Source organism: Typopeltis vanoorti, chromosome 19 (assembly GCF_054136105.1).
Source record: "Typopeltis vanoorti isolate ZY-2024b chromosome 19, IOZ_Tvanoo_1.0, whole genome shotgun sequence".
Taxonomy (NCBI): Eukaryota; Metazoa; Arthropoda; class Arachnida; order Uropygi; family Thelyphonidae; genus Typopeltis; species Typopeltis vanoorti.
In genome coordinates, this window is record NC_143567.1 from 77,722,565 (window position 1) to 77,747,297 (window position 24,733).

Below are 24,733 nucleotides of genomic sequence, written 5' to 3' on the forward strand. Positions count from 1 at the left end.
CCTTAAGTTAATTAAAAATCAATTATCATTTAGTAGTACAGCATGCGTTTCATTTGTTATATAGTCAGCATTTCATTGTAACAAATGCTTCAAGGTTAATTCTAAACAAACCCAATGCATCCATAGGGTGAGTGAAGCAAATACTGTGGCATTAGCAGAAAGCTTTAAAAATGGGATTTAATTGCTGTACATCAGTCAAGGTACTGGCATAAAACAAGAAACATTTATAATGGAGCTAGCCAGTTTCATATAGAAGCACATGAACTTTTCACCCTAAGATTTAGTACTTTTATCCACCTGCTAAACAAACAAACAAACAAGTTGGCTCTAAAATACACTTAGCATAGTATAATAACCTACTATCCATGGTGATCCATTGTTTTCTCAGCATTGCATATTAAACAATTCTTAGTTACATGGGCTTCCAAAATTAACATATTCTTAATCACTTGGGTGGCTGATGAGCAGAGATCAGAAAGTAGTATATGGGGGATGTAAATCTGTCAAATTGAAGATGACTGGTGTAACTCAGAGATCAGTCTTTGGACCATTTTTGGTTGATCCATACATTAATGATATTGGAAAGACAGGAGATCTTCAGTTTGCTGATGATGCAAAGATAGGCAGAGCAATCAGAGATGCTATTGATATACAGCATTTATAGGATGATTTGAATAGACTAGAAGTGTGGGCAAATAATGATGACTGTCAATTCATCATTATTTGCATCATCAATTCATCATGCCAAAGTGCATAATGCAATATCCAGCAACATATTATATTGGTGGAATTATGTTTGATGTAAGTGACAAAGCTAGAGATGGTGGATAGAAAGTTGAAGTTCAAAAGTCACATACCACAAATTTCAAATACAACTCAGAGGATAATTGCAATGTTGAAACAAACATTGGCATATAAGAATACAGACGTCATTTTGCATCTTTACAAGGTCTTACCTGGACTACTGCACACAGATTCGATCTCCTGGGTCCCAGATGGATAAGAAGCAGTGGAAAGACTGAAAAGAAGAGTTAAAAAGATGATATTGGGATAATGGAATGTAGATTATAAGGATAGATTGAGAGCATGCAGACTACAGACCCTGGTAGACAGAAGAGAGAGGAATGATATGATAGATAAGTTAAGTTTGTGTGCAGTTAAGAAAGGGGTAAGAGCTAGATTTTTCTCTCATAGACCCCATGAATGAGTGGAACAGTTTGCCTGTTAAAGTTGTGAGTGCATCTAGTGTGAATGAGTTTAAGAGAAGGCATGATGAATCCTTGATCCCTGGAGGTCTCGTAATAATAATAATAATTTGCATAGAAAAATATTTGGAAAGATTCCAAATACACAGTCAATTTGAGATATATTTTATCTAGTAGATACGAATGACAAATGACTACTTGCAAAGACTTTGTAGCTCTTTTCAAGTGAGTTTGAGTTACATTTTTTTTCATGTGAATCTCCTCCTCCTCCCCAAAATGGTTATAAACTTATTATATACTTTGTACCATGAGTGAGCTAAGGATTTGATAGTCCAGTTTAAATACTTTAAATACCAAAGTCCTTACTTTAAATACCAAACAATGGTATACCTACCCCTATTGTAGCAAACACTGTTTATGACAAACTCACTCACTATAACAAATTGTCAAAAAAAAGTCTCGCCCCAAATTTCAACAAACACTGCTTGAAAGAAAATGCACTAACAGCAAATTCCCATGGTTCTTACAAGTTTGCTGTAATGAGAGTTGATTCTACTTTATTCAAATCATTTCAGACTTTCAATGTTGCACTGGGCAGAAAATCATCTAATGCTTTCAGAAATTGGGATTTGAACCCATTGCCTTGATTGGAGAGTGGAAATCCCATCTGTCCAACCAACCAACCCAGCCTTCAGCAGAGTTATGCATCCTAGAAGAGATCAAATTTCTCTCTTCCCCACATCTCAAAAACTTGTTTTTGTTCAAAATAAACAGATCATCCATCCAGATGTATGCATAATACAAATATGACAGAGATACCACTAATCACTATCTTCTGACTAAATGCAATATGTTGTAATCAGGAAAGCAATGCATAATTTGACCAGGTCAGGATCACCAAGAGTCGAAAATGACTGGATGGCATGCTAAGAGATGAAGTGGTTCATCTCTTAAATTGATTGTCACTACTTAGAGACAATCAGAAATATTCATCCCACATTGAAATTCAAACTAGCAACCTGTGGGTGTACTCGATTAATTAAGCTGACTGCATATATATATACTTTTTGGAATTTGCATCTCTTAGAAGGGTGAAGTTATGCCTTCATAGGATGTTGGTGGACTGTTCTCGTTGTTTTTCAGCTGGATAAAATGTATATTGCAAATTTAAGACATTGAATAGCAATATAGCTGCTTGTGAGATTAAATTGTATAGAATTATTGCTAAGACATCTAACTTTATGAGTCTTTAGATGTCTATCAGTCAGGTTCCTGACTAATTCATATCTTTCTTAGAAAATCAGAGTAAAATCTGTTTTTTTTATGCTGAAATATTTTTAATAGTATCTAAAACACAAAAGATTTCAACTGATAATACATCTCTATTGTGAGAGGTGGAAGGATCAGAAGAAAGTTATTGAAAGTTATTAACATTAGATTAATAACTTTTTTGGAAATACTGTATATACTTTTTGAATTGTATGTACTTTTTGGAAATACATACAGAAAGAGATTATTCCAAAGAACAATAGCAGAAGGAATGACAAATATGAAGAATAATTTGTTTCATTAATTTGGAGTTGAACTCATTTAGAGTATGAGTTTCTCCACAGGGGAAAACTACACTAAGTTGTGATTTCAACTAATATTATAACTATATTTATAAGGATTATTTATTGATACAGAAGAAAACAAGACTGGTAGAATTATATGTCATTCTGGTAGACAAGTTAACAATTAATGTGACATTATTGTTGATAGAAAGAGCATCTCTATGGCTGAATTCAGTGAAGTTGGAAGAAAGGGGCTAGCTGTAGTTTTGAACATTAAACAGTGAATGAGGTATCAGAACATATGTGCACGAATAAATGGACTTCACACTGAGCCTAAGGACTCCTTAGAGGTGTCATGTAATAATAATATAACATCTCATCATTGTCATAGTTTCCTGACAAGTACTTGCGAGAGATACAGAACACTACTACTGTAGCATCCTGTATCTCTAAATTATTACTAGTATCGTAGGACGCTACAATACTAGTAATAATTTAGTACAGTAGTACTTAATTATTACTAGTATCTTATCAGCGGTTTTCTTCCAAATTAATCTGTTAGTTGTTAGGTCTCTAGTATTTCCTGCTCTTCTGGCATGAGACACCTGGTGTGCTAACTGTTCTCCCATTCTGTTTAAGTTGCCATACAAACTGCCTTAGATTAGTTCTGCTCACATTCCTGAATGCTAACAATGTTAAATTACTTTCTAATCTAATATTTTCATTTAACATGATTTCACTATCAATGCCATCACTTCACTCCCCATTTGCTCAGAATTCATATTTCTAAGTCAACCTTAAGTTCAGATTGGGTTAAACACATCTTATATACTACTAGTTCAGTATTTTGGCTAATTATCTTTTTATTGCTGATTTTAATCCTAAATTTGTTATTGCAGTTATTTAGGAAATCCTGAAGACATAGTATATTTTCTTAAGGGCCACTCTCCTTCATAATGTGATCCTTTAGATAATGAATGACAAATCAGATATCATGCATCCATGCTTTACACCTGATTTTCCATCATCTTTTGTACTTCCCTCAATTCTAATGCCAATGTACAAGTGTGTGGTATATATCAGTCTGTATAATGTCCTGTTTACATCATAAAATGTAGCATTTTGAAAAGCTTTTCTCTTGGCACCTTATCATATGCCTTTTTGAGAATTGCAAAACTTAATTACATATCCTTCTTGCATTTCCAAGATTAAGTTTTAATTATTTGTCTTAAATGAAAATCTGGTTCTGACAATACTTATTTGACCTGAACCTTACTTGTTTTTCCCCAAGGTGCTATTGCACAATCTTTCTTAGTTTCTTCTCAAGTATGTTTTCATAAATCTTGCCTGAAATGCCCAGCAGGGAAATTCCTCATTGTTCTAAATGTCTCACATTCAGTTTTTATAGTTGGGTATTATAAGAACTCACTTCAGTCATCCAGAATTTGAACTTTTGACCATGCTATCCAGATTCTGCGTGGTTAAGCATTTTTCATCAGGTGTCATCTTCTCCAGTTGCTTTTCCACATTTCAGATTATTAACAGCATTTCCCATCTCATATATGGAAATGTTCTCATTACTGTATTCCTTGCTGCATATTTTCTGCCACTGTTCTTTCACTGCTTATATCATTTAATAATTTTCAGTGCAAGTACTCCAGACATCTAGAGTAGTATCCATATCCTCATTTTTATGTCATCTTTAGTTCTAATTCCTTTTTTGAATAACATTCACTTTGTGAATATTTATCCAAAACATTTTGTTAACTTCATGATATTTATCTTCTATATTTTTTCCATATACTTTTGTTTAGCCATTTTTACACATAACTTAGTTTTGTTACATTTTTTTCTGTATTCTCTAAGCACATGCTGACTTACTTGCCATGATTTCTTGTCATGAAATCATTATGATTTCTCCTTTTTAAAAACTGTCTGTTTAACTTATTGAATCTACTATGAGCATCTGCCATCTCTGATTGAATCAGAGAGTGGATTAAAATGTGTATTTGATGTTGTTTGGACATTTGAATGAATATTACTTAGATGTGGAATTGAGACCAGATAGGCCTGTGCAATGCAGCCATAGTTTGACTTTTCATACATGAATAAATACTCTGATAAAAATAAAAAAATAAATAATGTATCCAACTCCTGACTATAACATAGTCTTTGTGTCCATCTAAGAGGGGTGGCATTGACTTTAAACTCTGGTGACTTCTCAAAATTGAAGGAATGCTTTGGCTTCATTATGCCATGTTATATCTGATATTCATATCAGGACAATTAATACTACTTTTTTGCTCTTTCTGCATTTTCTGATGGCCTTAAATTGCATGTCACTAATCTTCTATCTACATTGAAACAGTTTGCTGAAAATTCTTAAATTTTGATCAAGTTATTAAGGAGAAAGGAGAAAATTATGTATGAAGACTCAATAATCAGGGGAATACTTAATGAAAGTATGACAAAATCATGTTTTCCAGAAGCAAAAATTCATGATATTAGCCACACCATCTGGATGCAAAATGGTAAGTCAAAGAAAATGATTGTCTTGGTTGGTACCAATGATTTGAGAGGTGAGAAGCATTCTATGAGGGAGGATGTAAAGGAGTTGTTAGAAGAGGTAAAACTGAAGATTATAAGTCTCCTCCCATGCTATGAAAGAGACGAACTGAGGAGGAGGATATTGATAGCCAATGAGTCTATACATAGATTGTGCAAAAGGAATTATATAGAATTTGTGGATCTGTGGTCTCTGTTTAACAGAAAGAAGGATTTGTGCAATGCAAATGGACTGCATCTGAATACTTTTGATGTTAGGTGTCTGGAGAGAGCTTTTGTTCACTGAGCATGCTGATGTGCAAATTCAGGGAAACTTAAGCAATTAGGGTGGAAGCAAGTGAGTTTGTGTGAAGTCACCCATGAAGCGAGTGAGTGTAAGAATGACCAAGTGAGGAATCTAGTCTCTCAAAAATATTAAATTAGGGTAGTCAATTCAGAAAGTAAAAGTGGGTGGGGGAATAAAGGGATGTTGTTGTTTCTACACACTAATGCCAGAAGTATCAGGAACAAGAGGGAGGAGTTTTTGACATTGGTTAGTGCAACCTTGCCAAAAATTATAGGCATTAGTGAGACTTGGCTAACAGCAGATAATGTAGTTACACGGATTGAATGTGAAGGATTTAGTATTTTCAGGGAAGATAGGATGGGATAGCAGATGAATTGCAACCGAAAAGAATAGGAGATAGGTGGAATGGTGGCTGTTCATTTGAAGCAAATCAGGTGTGAGATTAAGACCAATAAGACAAAATATACAGTTGGTTTTTGCTATAGGCCAGGGAGTTCCATAGATGATCTGGAAAACATGCATCACCAAATTAGTACAATGAGTACAGGTCAAGTGATTATCATGGGGGACTTCAACTATGAAGATATAGACTGGAAGGAAGGAAGATCACAATGGCAGAAAGGAAATAGAATTTATACACCTGCTGAGGGATAATTACTTAAGGCAGCATGTGATGGAGGGACTAGAGGTGGGACAGTACTAGACTTAGTCATAGGATCAGAAGAGCTATCCATAAACAAGGTGAGCACATTGCCTCCAATTAGAGAAAGTGACCATGCGGTCTTGACTTGGAAGATTGTAAAACATGAGGAATGCTCTATCGAGTAGTGGTATTTGTGGAACTACAAGGCAGTAGATTACAACATGCTTAGGAAAAAGCTTAAATCTATACAATAGCATAAAACACTGCAGGATAAGGATATTAGTAGTGCATGGGATATACTCTCCCACCCCTAGTCCTGTCCATCACATGCTGTCTTAAGTAATTATCCCTCAGCAAGTATATAAATTCTATTTCCTTTCTGCCATGTAATCTTTCTTCCTTCCAGTGTATATTCGACATAATCACTTAACCTGTACTCATTGTACTAATTTGGTTTGGCAATGAATGTTTTCCAGATCATCTGTGGAACTTCCTGGCCTATAGCAACAACCAACTGTATATTTTGTCTTAATGGTCTTAATATCACACCAGATTGCTTCAAATGAACAGCCACCCTCCTGCCTATCTCCTATTCTTTTTGGTTGCAATTCATCTGCTATCATCAGCAGTACTCCTATCCCATCCTATCTTCTCTGTCTTCCCTGAAAATACTAAACCCTTCACATTCAATCTGTAGAAGTTAGATGGATGAATAATATCATTAAACACGAGCTGCAGAAGAAGAAAATGTTTTGGAGGGTATAAAAAGAGAAAGGTGACCAGCAAACTCATGAACAGTACAAGGCTCAGGCAAGAAAGGTGACATTACAACTTGCTTAGGAAAAAGCATGTTGTAAAGATGGTAAGGACGGCAAAATCAGATTATGAGAAGAATTTAGCCGAACAGGCTAACAGAAATCCCAAAGAGTTCTGTCATTATGTGACAAGCACGAGGAAGAATAACTATGGAAGATTAACCTTAATGAGTGATGGTGGTCATGAGGAGATGGAAGCGGATAAAATAGTTGAGTTACTGAGCAACAACTTTGCAGGCATATATCTTCCTAGTGAGGTTACTGCTTTAACCTATGTGGCAGACACTAATGTGAGAACAGAGGTCGATGAATTGGAGGTTCTTAGGATATTGGAGAATCTCAATATAAATACAGCAATACAGCTGTGGGATTAGATGGGATATCAAGTATGTGAGAATGTGCAAAGGAACTGGCAATGCCTTTGGATAAGCTGTTTAATTTAAGTCTCAGCTCTGGTAGAGTTCCAAGGGAATGGAAAGAGGGCAAAATTATTCCTTTGCATAAGGGAGATTCTAAGACTATTGTAGCAAATTATAGACCAATCAGTATCTCAGGCATGATGGTCAAAGTACTAGAAAAATTGGTAAAAAAAGAGAATTCAAGAATCCAATTCAAAAATATGATACTGTATGAGAGTCAACATGGCTTTCTGAAGGGTCGGTCATGCCTTAGTAATTTACTAACTTTTTATAATAGAGTAACTGCTGAGTTCGATAAAGGAAATGGCTAGATGATGATTTTGCTGGATTTTGCAAAGGCATTTGACAGAATACAACACGGAGCACTGTTACACAAATTAGCACAAATGGGGATGGATATGACACTGTTAAGTGGATAAGAAAGTGGCTGCTGCACAGATATCAAAAAGTGGTATATGGAGGGCAGAATTGAGGCAAAAAATCAAGTGACTAGTGGTGTGCTGTGCCACAAGGTTCGGTGCTGGGACCATTGCTGTTTAATTTGTACATAAATGATATAGGAAATAACTTGAAAGGAAATATTCAGTTGTTTGCTGATGATGCATAATTAGGTAGAGTAATAGTTAATCAAGGCGATGTGGGGAGCTTGGATAGGAAGAATTAAATAGGCTGTCAGTATGGGCAAAATTTAATAGGTGTCAGTTTAATGTCGAGAAATGTAAAGTTATGCATTTTGGGATAAATAAGTTACAAGCTGTGTATCACATTGATGGCACTGTACTCCAATAAATAGATGAAGCTAGAGATTTAGGGGCAGTGGTAGACAGAGAGTTGAAGTTTAGAGGACATATTGCTAAGGTTGCTAAATTAGCCCATAACATTACTTGGCTAATGAAGAATACATTAACAAGTAGAGATAAGGAAGTTGTAATTCCTCTTTATAATCCTTAGTACACCCACATATGGATTACTGTGCTCAAGTCTGGTCCACTGGGTTTCTTGGGGATGAGGAAGCAGGGGAGAGGATTCAGAGGTGAGTGGCCTGTGGAATGTGCCCTATTATGGGTACATTCCACAGGCCATTCACTATGAGGATTCAATTCAACAGGCCACTTTATTCTATGAGAATAGATTGAAGGTGCATGGATTGCAGAAGTTGGTTGATAGGAGAAAAAGAGAGGATATGATAGAAACATAAATTGCTTAAAGGATTTTATAGGATAAATGCAGGGGAAATGTTTCAGCACCTGGTTAGAGGGATCAGAACGAGGGGGGAGTCATCCCTGGAAGTTGAATAAAGGTGTGGTCAGTAGGGGTGTGAGGACTAGATATTTTTTCTTGGAGAGTGTGAATGAGTGGAATGGAGTGCCAGAGTCAGTTCTGAGTGCTTTTTCTGTTAATGGATTCAAGGTGAGGTATGATAGATTGTATGGATGGATTGGGTCTCCCACGATGAGTGTTTGGACTCCATAGAGGTGCTTGCATAATAATAATGATAATAATAATAATAAAATTTGATTTAATATCCATTTCTGTTTTTTTATTGAAAAAACTTACTAAATGCATTCATTTTTTAATAGCTTCTTGTAGCCTCTCTTGATGCTAGCTTATACCTTTATGGGAAGAACACATCTTCATGAGGAAAAGCTTTTCTGGATAATTCTCTTGTAAGATATGATGGATGTCATATGGATTGTAAATAGTACGCATCTTGAATATGTTAATGAAATAAAATTTTAAGTAGACTTCTTTTGCATATTATTAAGAACAAATCATCTGGCATTTTTTTCTCCTGATCTTGATAAGTGTTGAATTTAAATCGTCTCTTACAGAACTTAATCTTTCCCTTGTCAATTAAAAACCAATTAATAATGAAGTAATCTAAGTTAAGGGGATAATAAATCCCTCATTGTTTTAAAGCCGGATACGAAACTCAGAAATCGAAATCTAAGAGTTTCATGCGAAAGAACTGTAAGTTATTCGGCATGAAACGCTTAGATTTCGATAGATTTTGATCTCTGAGTTTCGTATCTGGCTTTAAAATAATGAGGGATTTATTATCCCCTTAACTTAATTTACGCCACCGGAAAAATAGCCTCTTGGCTCTTTCTTGTAATGAAGTAATCTGTTTCATACAGCACATTCCTTGCATTGGAAACTGCATTATTAATGTTGAACCTCTTCATACGAGGATGGTCTGAAAAGTTCTCTGCCTAACAATAAAAAAACGAATTTATAATTTCAAAATTTATAAAATCAAAATTATTTTTATTTTTCAACATAATCTCCCTTAAGACTAATACATTTATTCCAGCGATGCTCCAGTGCCATTATCCTGTCCCTCTAGTGGTTCTCAGTAAGATCTGCAAAATACCCCCTCTACAGCTGCAATCACCTCTTGATTCGAAGAAAAACACTGAAACTAAACTAAAACTAAAACTCTTCCATCGAGGAATAGTTTTAGTTTTGGGAAGAGATAGAAGTCAGAGGGAGCCTAATATGGGAAATAGGGTGGGTGTTCCAAGAATTCATAGTGCAGATCACTTAATTTTCCCATTGTCAAAACACCTTTGTGGGCAGGTGCATTGTTCTGATGAAAGATGATTTTTTTCTTCTGCAAACTGGGTCTCATATGATTACCTCATATGGAGATAGATGGTTTTTTCATCCAGAAACTCTGCTTTTTCATCCCTCAAAACAGGCAAACTAGTGCTGTGCTGTGAACACACATGGATTTATCGTCATAAAATATATATATATTTTATGACTGTAAATAATCTCTCATTAGGTAGTCTCAACCACCACGTCAAAGGGATGGGGAGAAAGGGGGGAAACCACATACGAATAAAGAAATAAATCTGATACAACAATAGTTGTGTAGTATCTCATACAACATAGAAGAAGCATAAAATAGAGATCTTATAGTTTGTATTTTTTACAAAGTCAAGATTCCTTTGTTAGAACAAATTCCTTTTAAATAATAGTTGTACCCTCAAAGGATACACAGGATATTGTGATAGTACTACAAAATTAAGGTATTACTAGCTTGTAGTGGAGTAGATGAGTCCTTGGAGGCATCACATAATAATAATATAAACAATTTTCCTCCCAAGTAATTTGTTGGTTGTATCAAACCTCCAACATTGTCAGATCTTTTATTTCATTCTTCTTAGGCATAACTAAATCTGATTCAGTTCACTTAATGCTTGGTTCTGTGAGTCATTTTCCTGGCATCATACAAGTGTTTTTCTAACCTTTCTCTTCTGACTTTGTTTAAATGACTGTACCAACTTAACTTATTTCTGCTCAACTATTCTTAAATACTAATAGTGTTAAGTTCTTTTATAATATCCTCATTTTTAATATGATTCTCCATTGTTTTCTGTTCATCCCATAATTTTTCTTGGAACTCTCATATCTGTGGTCTCTTTCTCTCTACATCCAGCCATTTTATTTCTCACCCAGCCCACAAATCCATAAACTAAAATTTGTTGAAACACTGTCTTGTACTGTTAGTTTAGTGTGTTTGCTAATTTGCCTCTTATTTTGTATAAATTTCTTCATCTGGCTCTCTACCATAAATTAAAGATACCAAGAAATTATATACATGGTTTAATCTTTTATCCAAGTGTAAGCAAACAAAGTTTTCCATAGTATTTCCTAAGTTTTCCACTTAGTATCCCATAATGCAAAGCATTATGGGATATACATATCCTTGCAGACATGTATAATGCTATGCATTATGGGAAGGGTCACTACCCAGACTGGTTTCGACCTTTGTTGAGGTCTCTTCAGTGGGAGCCAGACACAGAGGTGAAAGTATCACCTGTGGATCTGGCTCCCACTGAAGAGACCTCAATAAAGGTCAAAACCAGTCTGGGTGGTGACCCTTCCCATAATGCATAATTCACCTCTGGGTCTGGCTCCCACTGAAGAGGCCTAAATAAAGGTCGAAACCAGTCTGGGTAGTAACTCCTTCCCATAATGCGTAGCATTATACATGTCTGCAGGGAGATGTGCTTTGCATTATGGAATACTAAGGCAAGTTGCCCCAGTCCTGAAAATACTTCAGGTGCAAACTTTGTTTTACATTTGGATAAAGGATTAAACAAAGTATATAATTTCTTGGTATCTTTAATTTATAGTATAACCAAGTGAAAAAACTTCGAACATGGCTCTCTACCATATTACAACTTTCGCTTATCATGTTATCTATTTCCAAATTTAATTTTGCCATTTTCATTGAAAAGTATATCTAAAAAGCTGAATTGTTTTACCTATTCTGTAGGTTTCCCATTGAGAAGCAGTTGATGTTTTCTGTGTTCTTGCCTATTTTCAGAGCTTTCATTTTTTAATTGCTGATTTTTCAGCTAAATTTGTTAGTAGTTATTCGGTTTAGTTAAAGATTCCTCAAGACTTTGTAGTGGATTTATTTAGGAGTATAATATCATCTTTCAAAATTAAAGAGTCAAGTTGAATTCCTGTCATTTTGATATCAATTTAATGCCAAATTTCCTTCATCATCAATAGAGATGATGAATAAATGATGGTGGTCGCACTAATCTATGATTGCATCAAACATATTTCAGTTCTAACTGCTGATCTGCACTTTAAGTATAGATTATATGTTGTTCTGTATGTCTATTCACACAATATAATTAATGTTTTGAACAGCTTTTCTCATGGCACATCATCATATATGCTTTTTTACAGATCCACAAAACTTATAAATAGACCCTCATTATATTCCTATGATTTTTCAACTGTTTGGGCTAAACCCAACTTGTTTTTTCCCATTTCTCTTCTACAATTTTTGTTATCCTTTCCTTAAGTATGCTTGCATAATGTTACCTCGTGCATCAATAAGGATCCTCTGTACTTCTTACATTCACTTTTATTTTCCTTTTTTGATTATAGATGAATACTGTAAGAGTTCTCTTTCATTCATTGGAATTTGACCTAAATTTTGTACCCTCCCCCCACTCCAGAAAATCTTTATACTTCCATGTTTGAGCATTTCTGGTTGACTATTAAGATTAAGTGCCTCTATAAAACATTTGGAAGAACAACAGGAGACCTTTTTTCCCTTCAGTTAGAAAAGACCTGAGTTGAATTCTCATTTGAATTTGACAAGAGGAATCTTTATTTTTTATTTTATTTTTTTCAATGGAAAATGAGGAAATGAGTTAGTTAAGTTCATGCAGTGGTTATAGTGTTTTCCTCTCTGGAAATCCATGTTGTTTATCCTGCATACAGGCAAATCAGCCAGAGGATACACAATTCACTGACAAAAATACTGTTAGTGGCCAGCATAGTGGATGATAGTTAGTGGTGTAGTGTGTAAATTGAAGATTAAGTACTGTATAACAATATATAGTAATAACTATATTATATTATTTTTATTTCTATATTAATTATATTAAAGGTCTGTGTAGCCCTGTGGAAGTGTCATTTGCATCCATAGCACTAGGCTGCTTGAAGAAAGCCATTCTCAGTTTGAATATAGTTGATTGTTGGCTAGAGGGACTTTTTCTAATCCTTTCTTCAACCAGTTCCAGAGTCAGTCAATCTCAAACACTGGTAAATGGGTTTGTTCTAATAGAAGCTTATGTTTTTTCATCCTGTAAACTCAAGAAAATCGACCACAGAACCTGCATAATTTCAGACAGTAATATACTGCATTATGGACCATTAGATGGCTGTACTTGTCTACTGTCTGTTCACCAGATCACTTATAATTAGCATTAGTCTTGGACTAGCTATCTCTGATTGCTATCAGTAGAGATTAAACTGCCTCCTCAGTCTCCAAAATGATAGGGCTAAAAGCAACCTTGCCTATGAAATAAAATGGCATTAGGGATTTATTTATTAATTAATTATATAAGCAGTAATAATATCTGCTATAGATGCCTTTTCCACAGTGCAAGTTCCTGATGGTATGATATATGCCCAGATGGTTTTTTCCTGCAATAGTATTGATATTATGTACTCCTGATTTAATGTGACTCTTCATTTCTTACCTTCACCTTCTTCTTCACTTTACACTTCACTTCTCATCTCATCATGTGGATGATGAGGTGACAGTAAGGAAGTGAAATAGCATGCTTACGTAGCATCCTTTATAGGAAAAAACTTATAGCACATCATTAGCAGGTTTGATAGGGATTTTTTCCAAATATTTTTCATTAAATTTATATTATTATTATTATTATTATAAAAAAAAAATATTATGAGCAACTCCAAGGAGTCCTTAGACTCATCGAGGAAGGCCCTAAACATTATGTCAAAAACAACTATTCAACATCCACACAGTATCTATCATACTTTGCCTTGAACTCATTCACAGTCATGGCACCCACAACAGACACTGGCAGCTTATTCCACTCATTCACCACTCTCCAAGTAAAAAACCTAGTTCTAACACCCTTGCTAACCACACTCTTGCCAAGTTTCCATGGATGGTCCTCCCACCACCAGTCCTGTTCTGAAAAATATCCTCTGAATTAATCTTATAGAACCCCTTCAGTAATTTGAATGTCTCAATCATATCCCCTTTTCTGCAACCCACAAATCTTCAACCTGTTCTCATAAGGTTCATTCCATAGACCTGCTATCATCTTGTTCACTCACCTTTGCAGCCTCTCCACCTCCTTCCCATCAAGAAGAAACCGTGACGCCCAGATCTGGGCACACAGTAGTCAAGATGCGGTCTTATCAGGGCTTGACACAGAGGAACAATAACTTGTTTGTCTCTGCTCATCAAAGTATTCTTCAGTAACCAAGTGATTTGATGAGCTGATTTATCCACTTTTGCAATGTGCCTGCACCCCCCCCCCCAAACTTCAACTCTTTATCCACCAACACTCCCAAATCCCTGACCTCATCACAATCTATCCAAATCAACCTGCAAGATCTGATTTAGCCACTTTTGCAATGTGTTCCCTAAACCTCAACTCCCTATCCTCCAACACTCCCAAATCCCTGCCCTCGTCAATCTCCTGGAGTACAATCCACCAATGTGGTATACTGTTGCTAATGTTTTCACCCCAAAATGCATAACCTTACACTTTGCCACATTAAATTGACATCCATTCTCCTTAGCCCAGTCCTCCAATCTATCCAAATCATCCTGCAAAATTTTGACATCATGTGCATTCACTATTGCTCTACCCAACTTTGCATCATCAGCAAACAAATGAACAGTTCCTCTCAGATCCTTATCTATATCGTTAATGAACAAATTAAATAGTAGTGGTCCAAGAACAGAACCCTGCGGCACACCACTAGTCACAGGCTGTCTGTTGGACTCTACTCCTGAATAAACTACTCTCTGATATCTCGCCATCAACCACCCTCCTATCCATCTCACCAACCCTATATCCATCCCCATATACTGCAGTTTACTGATTAGAATTCCATGTGGTATCCTGTCCAAAGGCCTTAGCAAGGTCCAGCAGTATCACTGTAAACCCATTACCCTTATCCAGTTCAGCCATCACTGTGTTATAAAACATGAGCAAGTTACTGAGGCATGATCTACCCTTCACAAAACCATGCTGTCCCCCATACAGTATACCATTTTCATCTATCCATTCCTGTATGTTTTGTGTTTTTATTTATTTGTTACATAGTCTGGAAACCCTAATCAAACATGTTTTTCAAGCCACTTCAGGCTTCTAGTAAGCAGGGTAGTAGTCTCACACCAGATGGCATGGAACTGGATGGCATGTCAGCCTGTGAACTATGTGGGTGAGCAAGAGAACTGGCATTGCCTCTGATGAAGTTGTTCAATCTAAGTTTCAGCTCTGGCAAGAGGATAAGATAGTTTCATTACACGAAGGTGTCCCCAAGACAGAAGTAGCAAACTATAGACCAATTAATATATCAGGAGTGTTGTTAAAATATTGGAAAAGTTGGTTAAAGGTAAAATCCAACAGTGGATGGATAGGGATATGATTCTCAATAGTAAGCAGCACAGTTTTGTAAAGGATAGGTCCTATCTTAGTAATCTGTGCACATTTTATAATCAAGTGACAATGGAATTGGGTAAAGGAAATGACTCGACCATAATACTGCTGAACTTTTGCAAAGGCTTTTGACAGAAATACCACATAGAAAACTATGACAAAAGTTAGAGCCAATTGGAATGGTATATAAACTGGAAATTCGGGTTTTTCATTCTGCATGCAGACAAATCAGCCTTGAGAACACATGCAATTCATAAACAAAAAATGCTAGTGGTGGTTGTGTGATGGTAGTAGTGGTTCGGTGTAGTTTGGTGGAGATGAAGAGTTGTTGAGTAAGTGCCCTTCCTCGATGAGTCTTTGGGCTCCCTGGAGGTGTCACGAAATAATAATAATATGAAGCTAGTAGCATGGATAAGGTTGATAGACATCAGAGAGTAGTATATGGTGGAGTGGAGTAGAATCTAGTAGAATGAGGGTGACTAGCAGAAGACCTGAGGATTCTGTACTATGGCCATTGCTCTTTAATTTCTATATCAGTGATATTTTGGGAAAGATTTAATGCAGGGGAGGGGAGATATTCATTTGTTTGCTGTTGATGCAAAATAGGAGGGCAATAGTTGGTAAAGCTGATGTAGATATCTTGCAAAATGATTTAAAGAAATTAGCATTGTAGTAAAGGATAATGATTTTGAATTCATTTTAATTTTGCAAAATGTAAGGTTCAGGTTGAAAAGGTTGCATACTGTGAGAAATGATGAGTAGGGAATTGGGGATAATGGTGGACAGGGAGTTGTAGTTCAGATGGCATATTGCAAAAGTTGACAAAATAGCTCAAAGGATTAGTTGGTTGTTGAAAAACTCACTAACAAGTAAAGATAAGGAAATTATTATCCCATTTTTTAAGGTTATGATTCTGCCACATCTTGCTGTGCACAGATTTTGTCACCTTGGTTTCTTGGGGAGATCAGAGAATTTACAGAAAAGTGACCAAGCTGGTAACAGGTCTCTTCCTATGAGGATTGCTTGAAGGTGTTGAAAGTTTTTCCACTTGGTCATATGCCCATGAAGTTACTTTCATGCACAAACTTTATTTGCTTACACTTGGATAAAGGATTAAACCAAGAATATAATTTCTTAGCATCTTTAATTTATAGGTTGAAGGTGTGCGAGTTACAAAGTTTAGTTGATAGGCAGAGAAGACAGGGCATGATAGGAACTTGTAAGATATTAAAGGGATTTTATAAAATTGACACAAAGGAAATTTTTCAATATATGACAAATGGAGAACTGAAGGTTCATCTGTGGAAGTTGTGTAAGAGTATGGTTTGTGAGGGTGTGTAGACTAGATTTTTTGTGTGAATAGCTGAACGAGGGGAATGGACTGCCAGAATTAGTTATCAATACAGTGCTCTGATCATAAATGAGTTTAAGGAGTGGCATGGTAAGTTTTGTGTGTATAAATGCTAGTGTCGGTCTCCCAGGATGAGTGTCTGGACTTTATGGAGATACCGTATAATAATAATAATAACAATATTTTATTTTATAATAAATGTTAGATTTTTAGATTTTTATGTTAGATTTAGTTTATAAGATATTATTATGTGTGACACCTCCAGGGAGTCCAAAAACTCATCGAGGGAGAGTGTGGCAACAGCATCAAATGATTGAGTCCTTCCAACTACTAACTGCACTCAAACTTGCTTAACTTTTTGCATGAGCCATTAGCAGCAGAGGCTCTACCAATCAACCAACCTTTGTTGGCAAAAAAAAAGAAGAAAAGTTTGAGTTTTGCAAAGATATTGGCATGTGTTATTTGAAATTTTATTTTTGTTATTTTTTATTAGTATATAGGCTCCTCCAGAGGGTCAAGGACTCATTGAGGGAAGACTTTTTTCGGATCACACCGTACCCATACATCTATCATCTCTCTGTCTCTCTTTGAAAATATGCACTGGAGATGCACTCATAACCTCCACTGGTAGCTCATTCCATTTACTCACCATATGCAATGAAAAGAACTTTGATCTTAATCTTATGCTTCTCAACCACACCCTTGCCCAGTTTTCAGGGATTATTCTCAATTCTCTTCCCACATGCTATGAGGTATAAAATCTCATTTATATCTATACTGCAAGATCCCTTTATCATGTCCTTACTGCAAGAACCACTTATCAACTTTCTTATATGTTTTTTTTCGGAATTTCGTATAATTAATTAATTAATACGGATTGGCACTATACTCCTGAATTTGCATACAAAAGGATTAAAGTAATAAGACCACATCGTATTGACTTTTGCTTTAATATGAACCTGATTCCATGGTAGGTTCAGTTTATCTCATAATCGTTCCCAGCGTTCCATTTTCAAGATTGGTAAATGCCTTTTCCTGCATATGTACAAACTGAAGAAATTCGTAATATTTCGTCAAATATTTCTTCATCGTCAGTTTTGCATAAATCTAATTTCTAGCGATCCATCTAATATGCGCTGTTGTAACCATCGCATCGTGAACCCAATAGTGAGAAAAAGGAAGGTAATCGTAAAGAGCATTTGCTAATCCACTGGACTTACGTATATTGAGAATTTTAATTTTTGCAGATAACTGTACATCTGTTTTTTTTTTTTTTAACCTGCTATTAATAGTTTTGTAACTTAGCATGTCTTAAGTTATAAAATATCTTATCAAGAGTTAGTATTTGTAATCGTCTGTGTATCATGGAGATCAAAGGTTGAAAGGCGTATCGGTTTAACTTAGGCCTCGCATGAAATAAATAACGTCTTCTAATCAAATGAATAAATTTGTTGGAAATTGTGAAGAAGAGACCTGTAAGCTGTTTTCTTGTTGATTAATATAAGTTTACTTTGGAGAAAAGGAAGAGAAAATGAACAAACCGAAAGTTTATCTTTGCCTGTCTAGCTATCCAGTTGATGGCGTTGCACTACTGAAAACAAAGTAAGCTGATTTCATAATACTTAATATCAAGTTAACAGTGTGTATGTATATATATATATATTCAGGATTGGGTCGCACATAAGCGAATTTGCCATAGAAAGGGCCGTCTTTGTGAAGCAACTACATATGTTTTGTAACATCACCAGATTTTTTTTTTTTATCAGTTATGAAAAAAAAGCACATCACATAAATGCCTTCCATTTTCGGCTTCACAAAGACGGATCCTTTCTACGGAATGGTATGTGGCTTATGAGCCACCTAGAGCCGGCTCTACCGACTGTGCAACACGTGCATTTGCACAGGGCCACAAGCTTTTGGGAGCGGCAAAATCGGCCTGAAGTATACGAAAAATAAATCATAAAAAAAGTCATTTATTCCTTCTCTGTTGAAACCAGACTTCAGGAAGTCGTTAGTTAAATTTTTATATAATAAAATTTCATTGTACTGCATATTTTTTTTTTTTTTAAATCATAATAATGTAGTATTATGTTGCGTTTAATATCGCACTGTCGGTGTTCATATCAGACTACGTGACTCTAGTAGAACACCTATTTTGCATTTATTTCCGATTCCATTGTTGGCCGTGAGTTGACCTTGACTGAAGGTGAATCTCATTTAACCAATGAGGCCAAACGATCATAATGAGATAAATGGTTAAGAGTAAACTAGTTAAAGAAATAGAATCAAAACACATAAATACAGACTGTATTTATATATTTTGATAATACAGTTGTGCAGTGATTGTTAATAATACTTTTTGATACAGTTATTAGGATTTGGCTTTGAAAATAATTTTAACATTCCAATATGGCTGATAAAATTCATATAATTTTTTTAAATTCATACTGAAGATATCTTTGATTAAAAAAAAAAACTATCAGGCGCAGAATATTGCAAACGAAAATCGGAAAAAGAACGCGATATTCAGAAACAAAGCGGGGCTTTGCATAAATATCTAAAAGCAACTGAAACAGCTAATGTAGTACAAGAGAAAATAAGCGAAAGGACCGAAACCAAAAATTCTGAGCTCATGACAAGTACTTCTCATTGCGATCCCAGTAATGTCGATATTAGTAGCAATTGATTTTAATTATCCATGCAGATGCACATTTTCAGAACAAAATTCCACCGTTAAAGGGTTAATTATCTCTCTCTTTCTATAAAGAAATAGTTTATGATAATTTTTCATTAACTTAAGAATTTTCATTAGCTAACGTTACTATTTAGAATTTATGATCAGACATGTTGAAGCCTAGCTTAACATCGTAGCTTTTAAGACGTCATTAAAAGAGTTTTTTTAGGGGAAAGGGGCGGCAAAATATGCTATTGCACGGGGCGAAAAAATTCCTAGGGCCTTCACTGGAGCCAGCTTGTATATATTCACTTAATTAGAATTGAAATCCCAAATAATGACATCGAGTCTTATGATGACAATTACTATAATTTAAGCAAATATCTAAAATATATTGAAATTGTTTTCTAAAACAACCAATATCAGATTTTATCTACACGTTTTTAGTCCTCATTTATGAATAATTCGTTTGTTATTTGCTTTGTTGTTTAATAGAAAAATCACATCAATTTCTCTTGATGACTTTGACTGCTTGTTAACTGCTCCGAAGTGTTTTTTTTTTTTTAATTTGTTTATTTCGTTATCCATTTTTAAAGTCTGAAAATAGAAGCAAGGATAGGATTGAATGAGTACTGCATTCTGAATAAACGTCGACGAAACTATTTGATTGTTCTCAGTTTCTTCATGGAAATGCAGGGGTGGTCTCGTATTCAACAGACATTTGATTTTCTTTTAATAAATATAATTTGCAATGTTTATATTAATTGTACTAATCTCCGTAACTGTTGTTTTCGACGGAGCCCTTTGGTTGGAAAGACCTGGATTCGAATCCTGTCTATGACGCGAAGAATCTATATCAGGGCTTTTCAATCAAAGGCGAGAGCTAGTCTCGTACGGAAATGGACGGGTTTTTCTCCTGGAAACTCGAGGTTCTCATTCTCCTAAACAGGCAAGCCGGCATCGTGAACAGATATCTGCAGACATAAATGCTATAGCTGTTGAACTGGGAAAGCATTGGAAAATCACCTTATTATATAATCACTATTTCTAGTAAAGTAGTAGTGCTACTCTAACCAGTCTTGAGATTGACGCACTCGAGAAGAAGGCTAATAAAATGCAGTTCCATATCTACTCTATACTATAAAATGATAAGCTGAAATTGGAAACGGATGTGACGTCGGCTTGAAACGGATGTAGGTTGTAACGTTTTTGTCAAGTTATTTGAAACTCAGGGGGCTACCCTGAGTCTCGAGTCATCGGAATTCAAGGAGAACCGGCCTACCAGTCTGGAACACGGGGGGGGGGGGGGCGTAGGCGTCAGAGGGAGGATCCCCATAGTATATTATAATATGACAAAACAAAACAAATGGTAAGCCTTATGGCTGTCATGATGCTTCCCATTCTAAGCAGTAATTAATAAAATCCATGCTTAAAACTTATCCTGGATGAAATTACCATAGCATAAAGTTAGGATTTCAACAGGAAATTATAAACGTGTTCAGTCACGTCAGTCGCTCCAAAAGTGATTGTGCTATTACTCAAAACTTATTAACATAGTAGTGGATCCAGTAGGTCGATATTTAAATGATACATAAGTTTGAGTCTAAGAGTTTTGAATAATAGTTTTTGTATTTAAAAAATACACCGGTTCAAAATTTGATGGATTTCTGACAGATTTTTAAATGGATTTCCAATGTTTCAGTGCCCTGTGCAAAATGCCCAAGCATTTATTCATTTTGTGCACACGCAAGTTAATGGCAGTTCTGGCTGGACGAAGTTTATTGAAATTATATATTGCAATTACCTCGCTATGACTAAATCACGTAATAATAATAAAATATAGGATTTAGGATGTACATTAGAATATGTTCACATGGTTGTATTTTTACTATCAAATTGGCATATTCCAAAATGGATGGATGGATGGAATGGAATTTGATACTTATTAACATTTGTGGAAGAGAAGTTTATTCTGATTTCAGTTAGACTACAGTGATAACAAGTAAATAGAAGTATATTCGTAGAGTATATATGTCACAAATACGTAAATGATCGTAGACAGTTATAAAATGGTGTGTTTCGTAATGTTATTCTTTCGTAGTGACAGCATAATTATTATGGATCTCAGTTGCAATTTTGTCTAGATTGATTTGATGAATAGATTTTCAATTTTACGCACCTTCAGTCTAGATTTGTTCAGTTTGTTGCAAGGACTATTTTAATGGGCCTGTTGAAACAAAGCTAGACTCGCAAAAGTTTAAGAGATGGTAAATACCAAAGTTTATTAAATTCCATCTAGTGAGAAAGAGAGAAACTGTTATAAATTTCGAATCGTTTTGCCAATAAATGCATTTCAGTTATAGAAGGGAAGAAGTTCATCACGACATTGATCTATTCCCCCCCTCCCCGGAAATAAAAAAAAAATTACTGAATTCATGCATTTCTTTTTTTCTAGTTATTCTTATAACGCATCCACCAGTTGAAAGGACAATCTACATATCTGGGGATTGGAAAATGGGAAGAATCTTTAAAAATAGTGATTATAAATAAAAACTGATGCACTCGAGAAGACTAATAAAATGCAATTCCATATATTATATTATAATATGGTAAGCTTTATGGCTGTCATGATTCTTCCCGTTCTAAGCAGTAATTCATAAAATCCATGCTTGAAACTCATCCTGGACCCATAAGATCAAACACACGTTGATCTAATAGAATCTTATCATTGTTTACAATGTAACAAAGAATTTTTTAATACAGTGTGCAATGCTGCTTGATATTTGACAAATGTCAACAACACTTGTTTGTTGGTTCTCCAAACACCATCATATTTGGAGAACCAATATCCGTAATAGATTTGCTATCGAATGGCGATGTTTATGTCAAAAAAAAAAAGAAAAAGAAAAAAAAAAACGAGTGTTGTCAATTATTTATTTATTTTACTCACCCACGAAAAGTCACGAGATCTATAGAGCATCAGTAGCGTGTGCGGACAAGAAAGAACCGATCGGACTGAACTGTAAGGAGAGGGATCATCAGTTGTATGTGCGGATTATAAATCTTTGACCCATTTTAAGTGCGATTTGCAAAATGTGTGAACACCTATTAGATTGGTTTTGTTCCTACTTCTTCCTCTCTCTGGTTGAGTGGAATTTAATTGAGTTTGGGATTTAGAATGCTCCCGAGAAAATATTTACATGGTTAAATTTTGATTTCATTTGTATTTATAGAATTAGGCAAAACGATTCGAACTGATTCCTTTAGTTTTACATGGTGATCAGCATTCATTTCGGTAAATTATGGAGACTATAACCGTGTTATGAATAATTACTTTAATTTTTCGACGTTTCCACCTTCATATCAAGGTTATCATCTGGAATATATATATATACATACAAAGATATGTATAGTCCCGATGAGACCTAAATATGAAGGCGGAAACGTCAAAAAATTAAAGTAATTATTCATAACACGGTTATAGTCTCCATAATTTACCGAAATGGATTCGAACTGATATTAATACTTCACGTTGGTCGAATGGAATTTAATGAAATTTGTTATTTAGGATGCCGGTTAAATTTTGTTAAATCATTTCGATTTTGATGTCGGTCAAATCATGTTTAGTAGCAACATGATTTGACCGATGGAATGCCCTAACAGATCCCCACAGCAACAAACGTGCAGCTTCCAACCCTTCGGATAACACCACCATACAATGTACGTCAAACAATTCAATTATAAATTGATCAAGTTATAATTCCACACCCGATGAAATTACCATTCTAACTAAAGGTCTAAACTTTGCAATGCCCCCCCTCCAACATGTGCCAAACAATCCTTTTGAAATCAGAATTGAAATGACCCGATAAATTTTAAAAGAAATGTTATTAAAATATAACAGTACATTCAAATTACACGTAAATCCATCCAGCGAGAGAAGAATTTTTATTATTATTACGAATTGTTTTACCAAAATAATTTAAACGATCAAAACACATACCAAAAAGTCCTAAATGACCCCCACTCCAGATCTCATAAAACAAGTTAACAACACATTGCTCGTTTTAAAAAACCAAAACAAGATAGATAAAATAACAATGAAAAACACGACACCCCGTACCATATATATATATATATATGTAGAAGTATTTTTACCTTGGGTATAAATATGTTAAAGATACCAAGTAATTTTAAACCTGGTTTTACTTTAAAAGTCAAGTTTGCGCCTGCAATTGATGCAAGTCTAACTTGCATACTTTGCTTACTTTGCTTACTTTGCTTACTTGGGAAATGGAGTAAAACCAGGTTTAAAATTACTTGGTATCTTTAACATATTTATACCCAAGGTAAAAATACTTTCTACATTTATATATCTCCTCCAGAGATTTTTATTTAATAAGGTTAAAACACCTTATGGTAACTTGTTTTGGCGAAATACTTACAAGCTCGGTATTACTAAATCTTGGTATTTCTAAGCCTAGCTCCCACTGACGAGACCTCAATAAAGGTCGAAACCGGTCTGGGTAGTGGCCCCTTGCCTTTAATACAAAACATTATACATCCCCTTCTTGGAGATGTGTTTTGGCATTAAGGGTAAATATTAAGATTAGTGATCGGAGCTTGTTCCACCTTTGCCACGAGTTGCCCTGGTCCTGCACTACCTGTGGGATCAGTTAGACTTGCATCAATTGCAGGCGCAAACTTGACTTTTTAGTCTGTTTGCTTACTTGGGAAATGGAGTAAAACCAGGTTTAAAATTACTTGGTATCTTTAACATATATATATATATATATATATATATATATATATATATATATATCGTGCGTACTCCCAATAGTCTCATACAAAAACACTATCATATCACCGTTATCAAAATTCTTAGATTTCTGCTTAAACCTTTACTAACCAAGTCAAAATCAATGATAAAAAACATTTGACTTATTTCAAAAAATAACAAACCTAACTCTATCCCACGATGACGTCCTCACTTCACTGGATGCAACATCCAGTTGCATCCAGTGAAGTGAGGAACGTCCCAGGAACGTCCACATTAGTTGTGGACGTTCCTGGGACGTTAGACATCGTATATGCATCACTTACAGAAGACATCACTCTGGGATCACGAACAAAATTAACACCCAGCGATATCGTAAACCTGATAAAACTAATAAGCTTAGCAAACTTTTTTAAATTTAACAATAACATCTATATCAGTGAAGGCCGGTGAAAATTTTAAGTGAGGGTGCGGCATA

General features: G+C 35.2%; 2 protein-coding genes across 2 annotated transcripts in view; both read left to right on the top strand.

Annotated features, from left to right (window-relative positions):
* Positions 1 to 9,231, top strand: part of LOC150096270 (WD repeat-containing protein 27-like) — a 35,963-nt gene extending 26,732 nt beyond the window's left edge. Inside the window, exon 5 of the mRNA XM_090409640.1 lies at positions 9,067 to 9,231. Within this exon, the coding sequence (XP_090265766.1) occupies positions 9,067 to 9,126 (60 nt within the window). The 3' untranslated portion in view covers positions 9,127 to 9,231. The remainder of the gene's footprint in view (positions 1 to 9,066) is intronic.
* Positions 9,232 to 18,154: 8,923 nt separating this feature from the next.
* LOC150096271 (glyoxylate reductase/hydroxypyruvate reductase-like) overlaps positions 18,155 to 24,733 on the top strand; it is a 79,501-nt gene continuing 72,922 nt past the window's right edge. The window contains exon 1 of the mRNA XM_090409018.1: positions 18,155 to 18,406. The gene's annotated coding sequence lies outside the window, so the exon portion shown is untranslated. The remainder of the gene's footprint in view (positions 18,407 to 24,733) is intronic.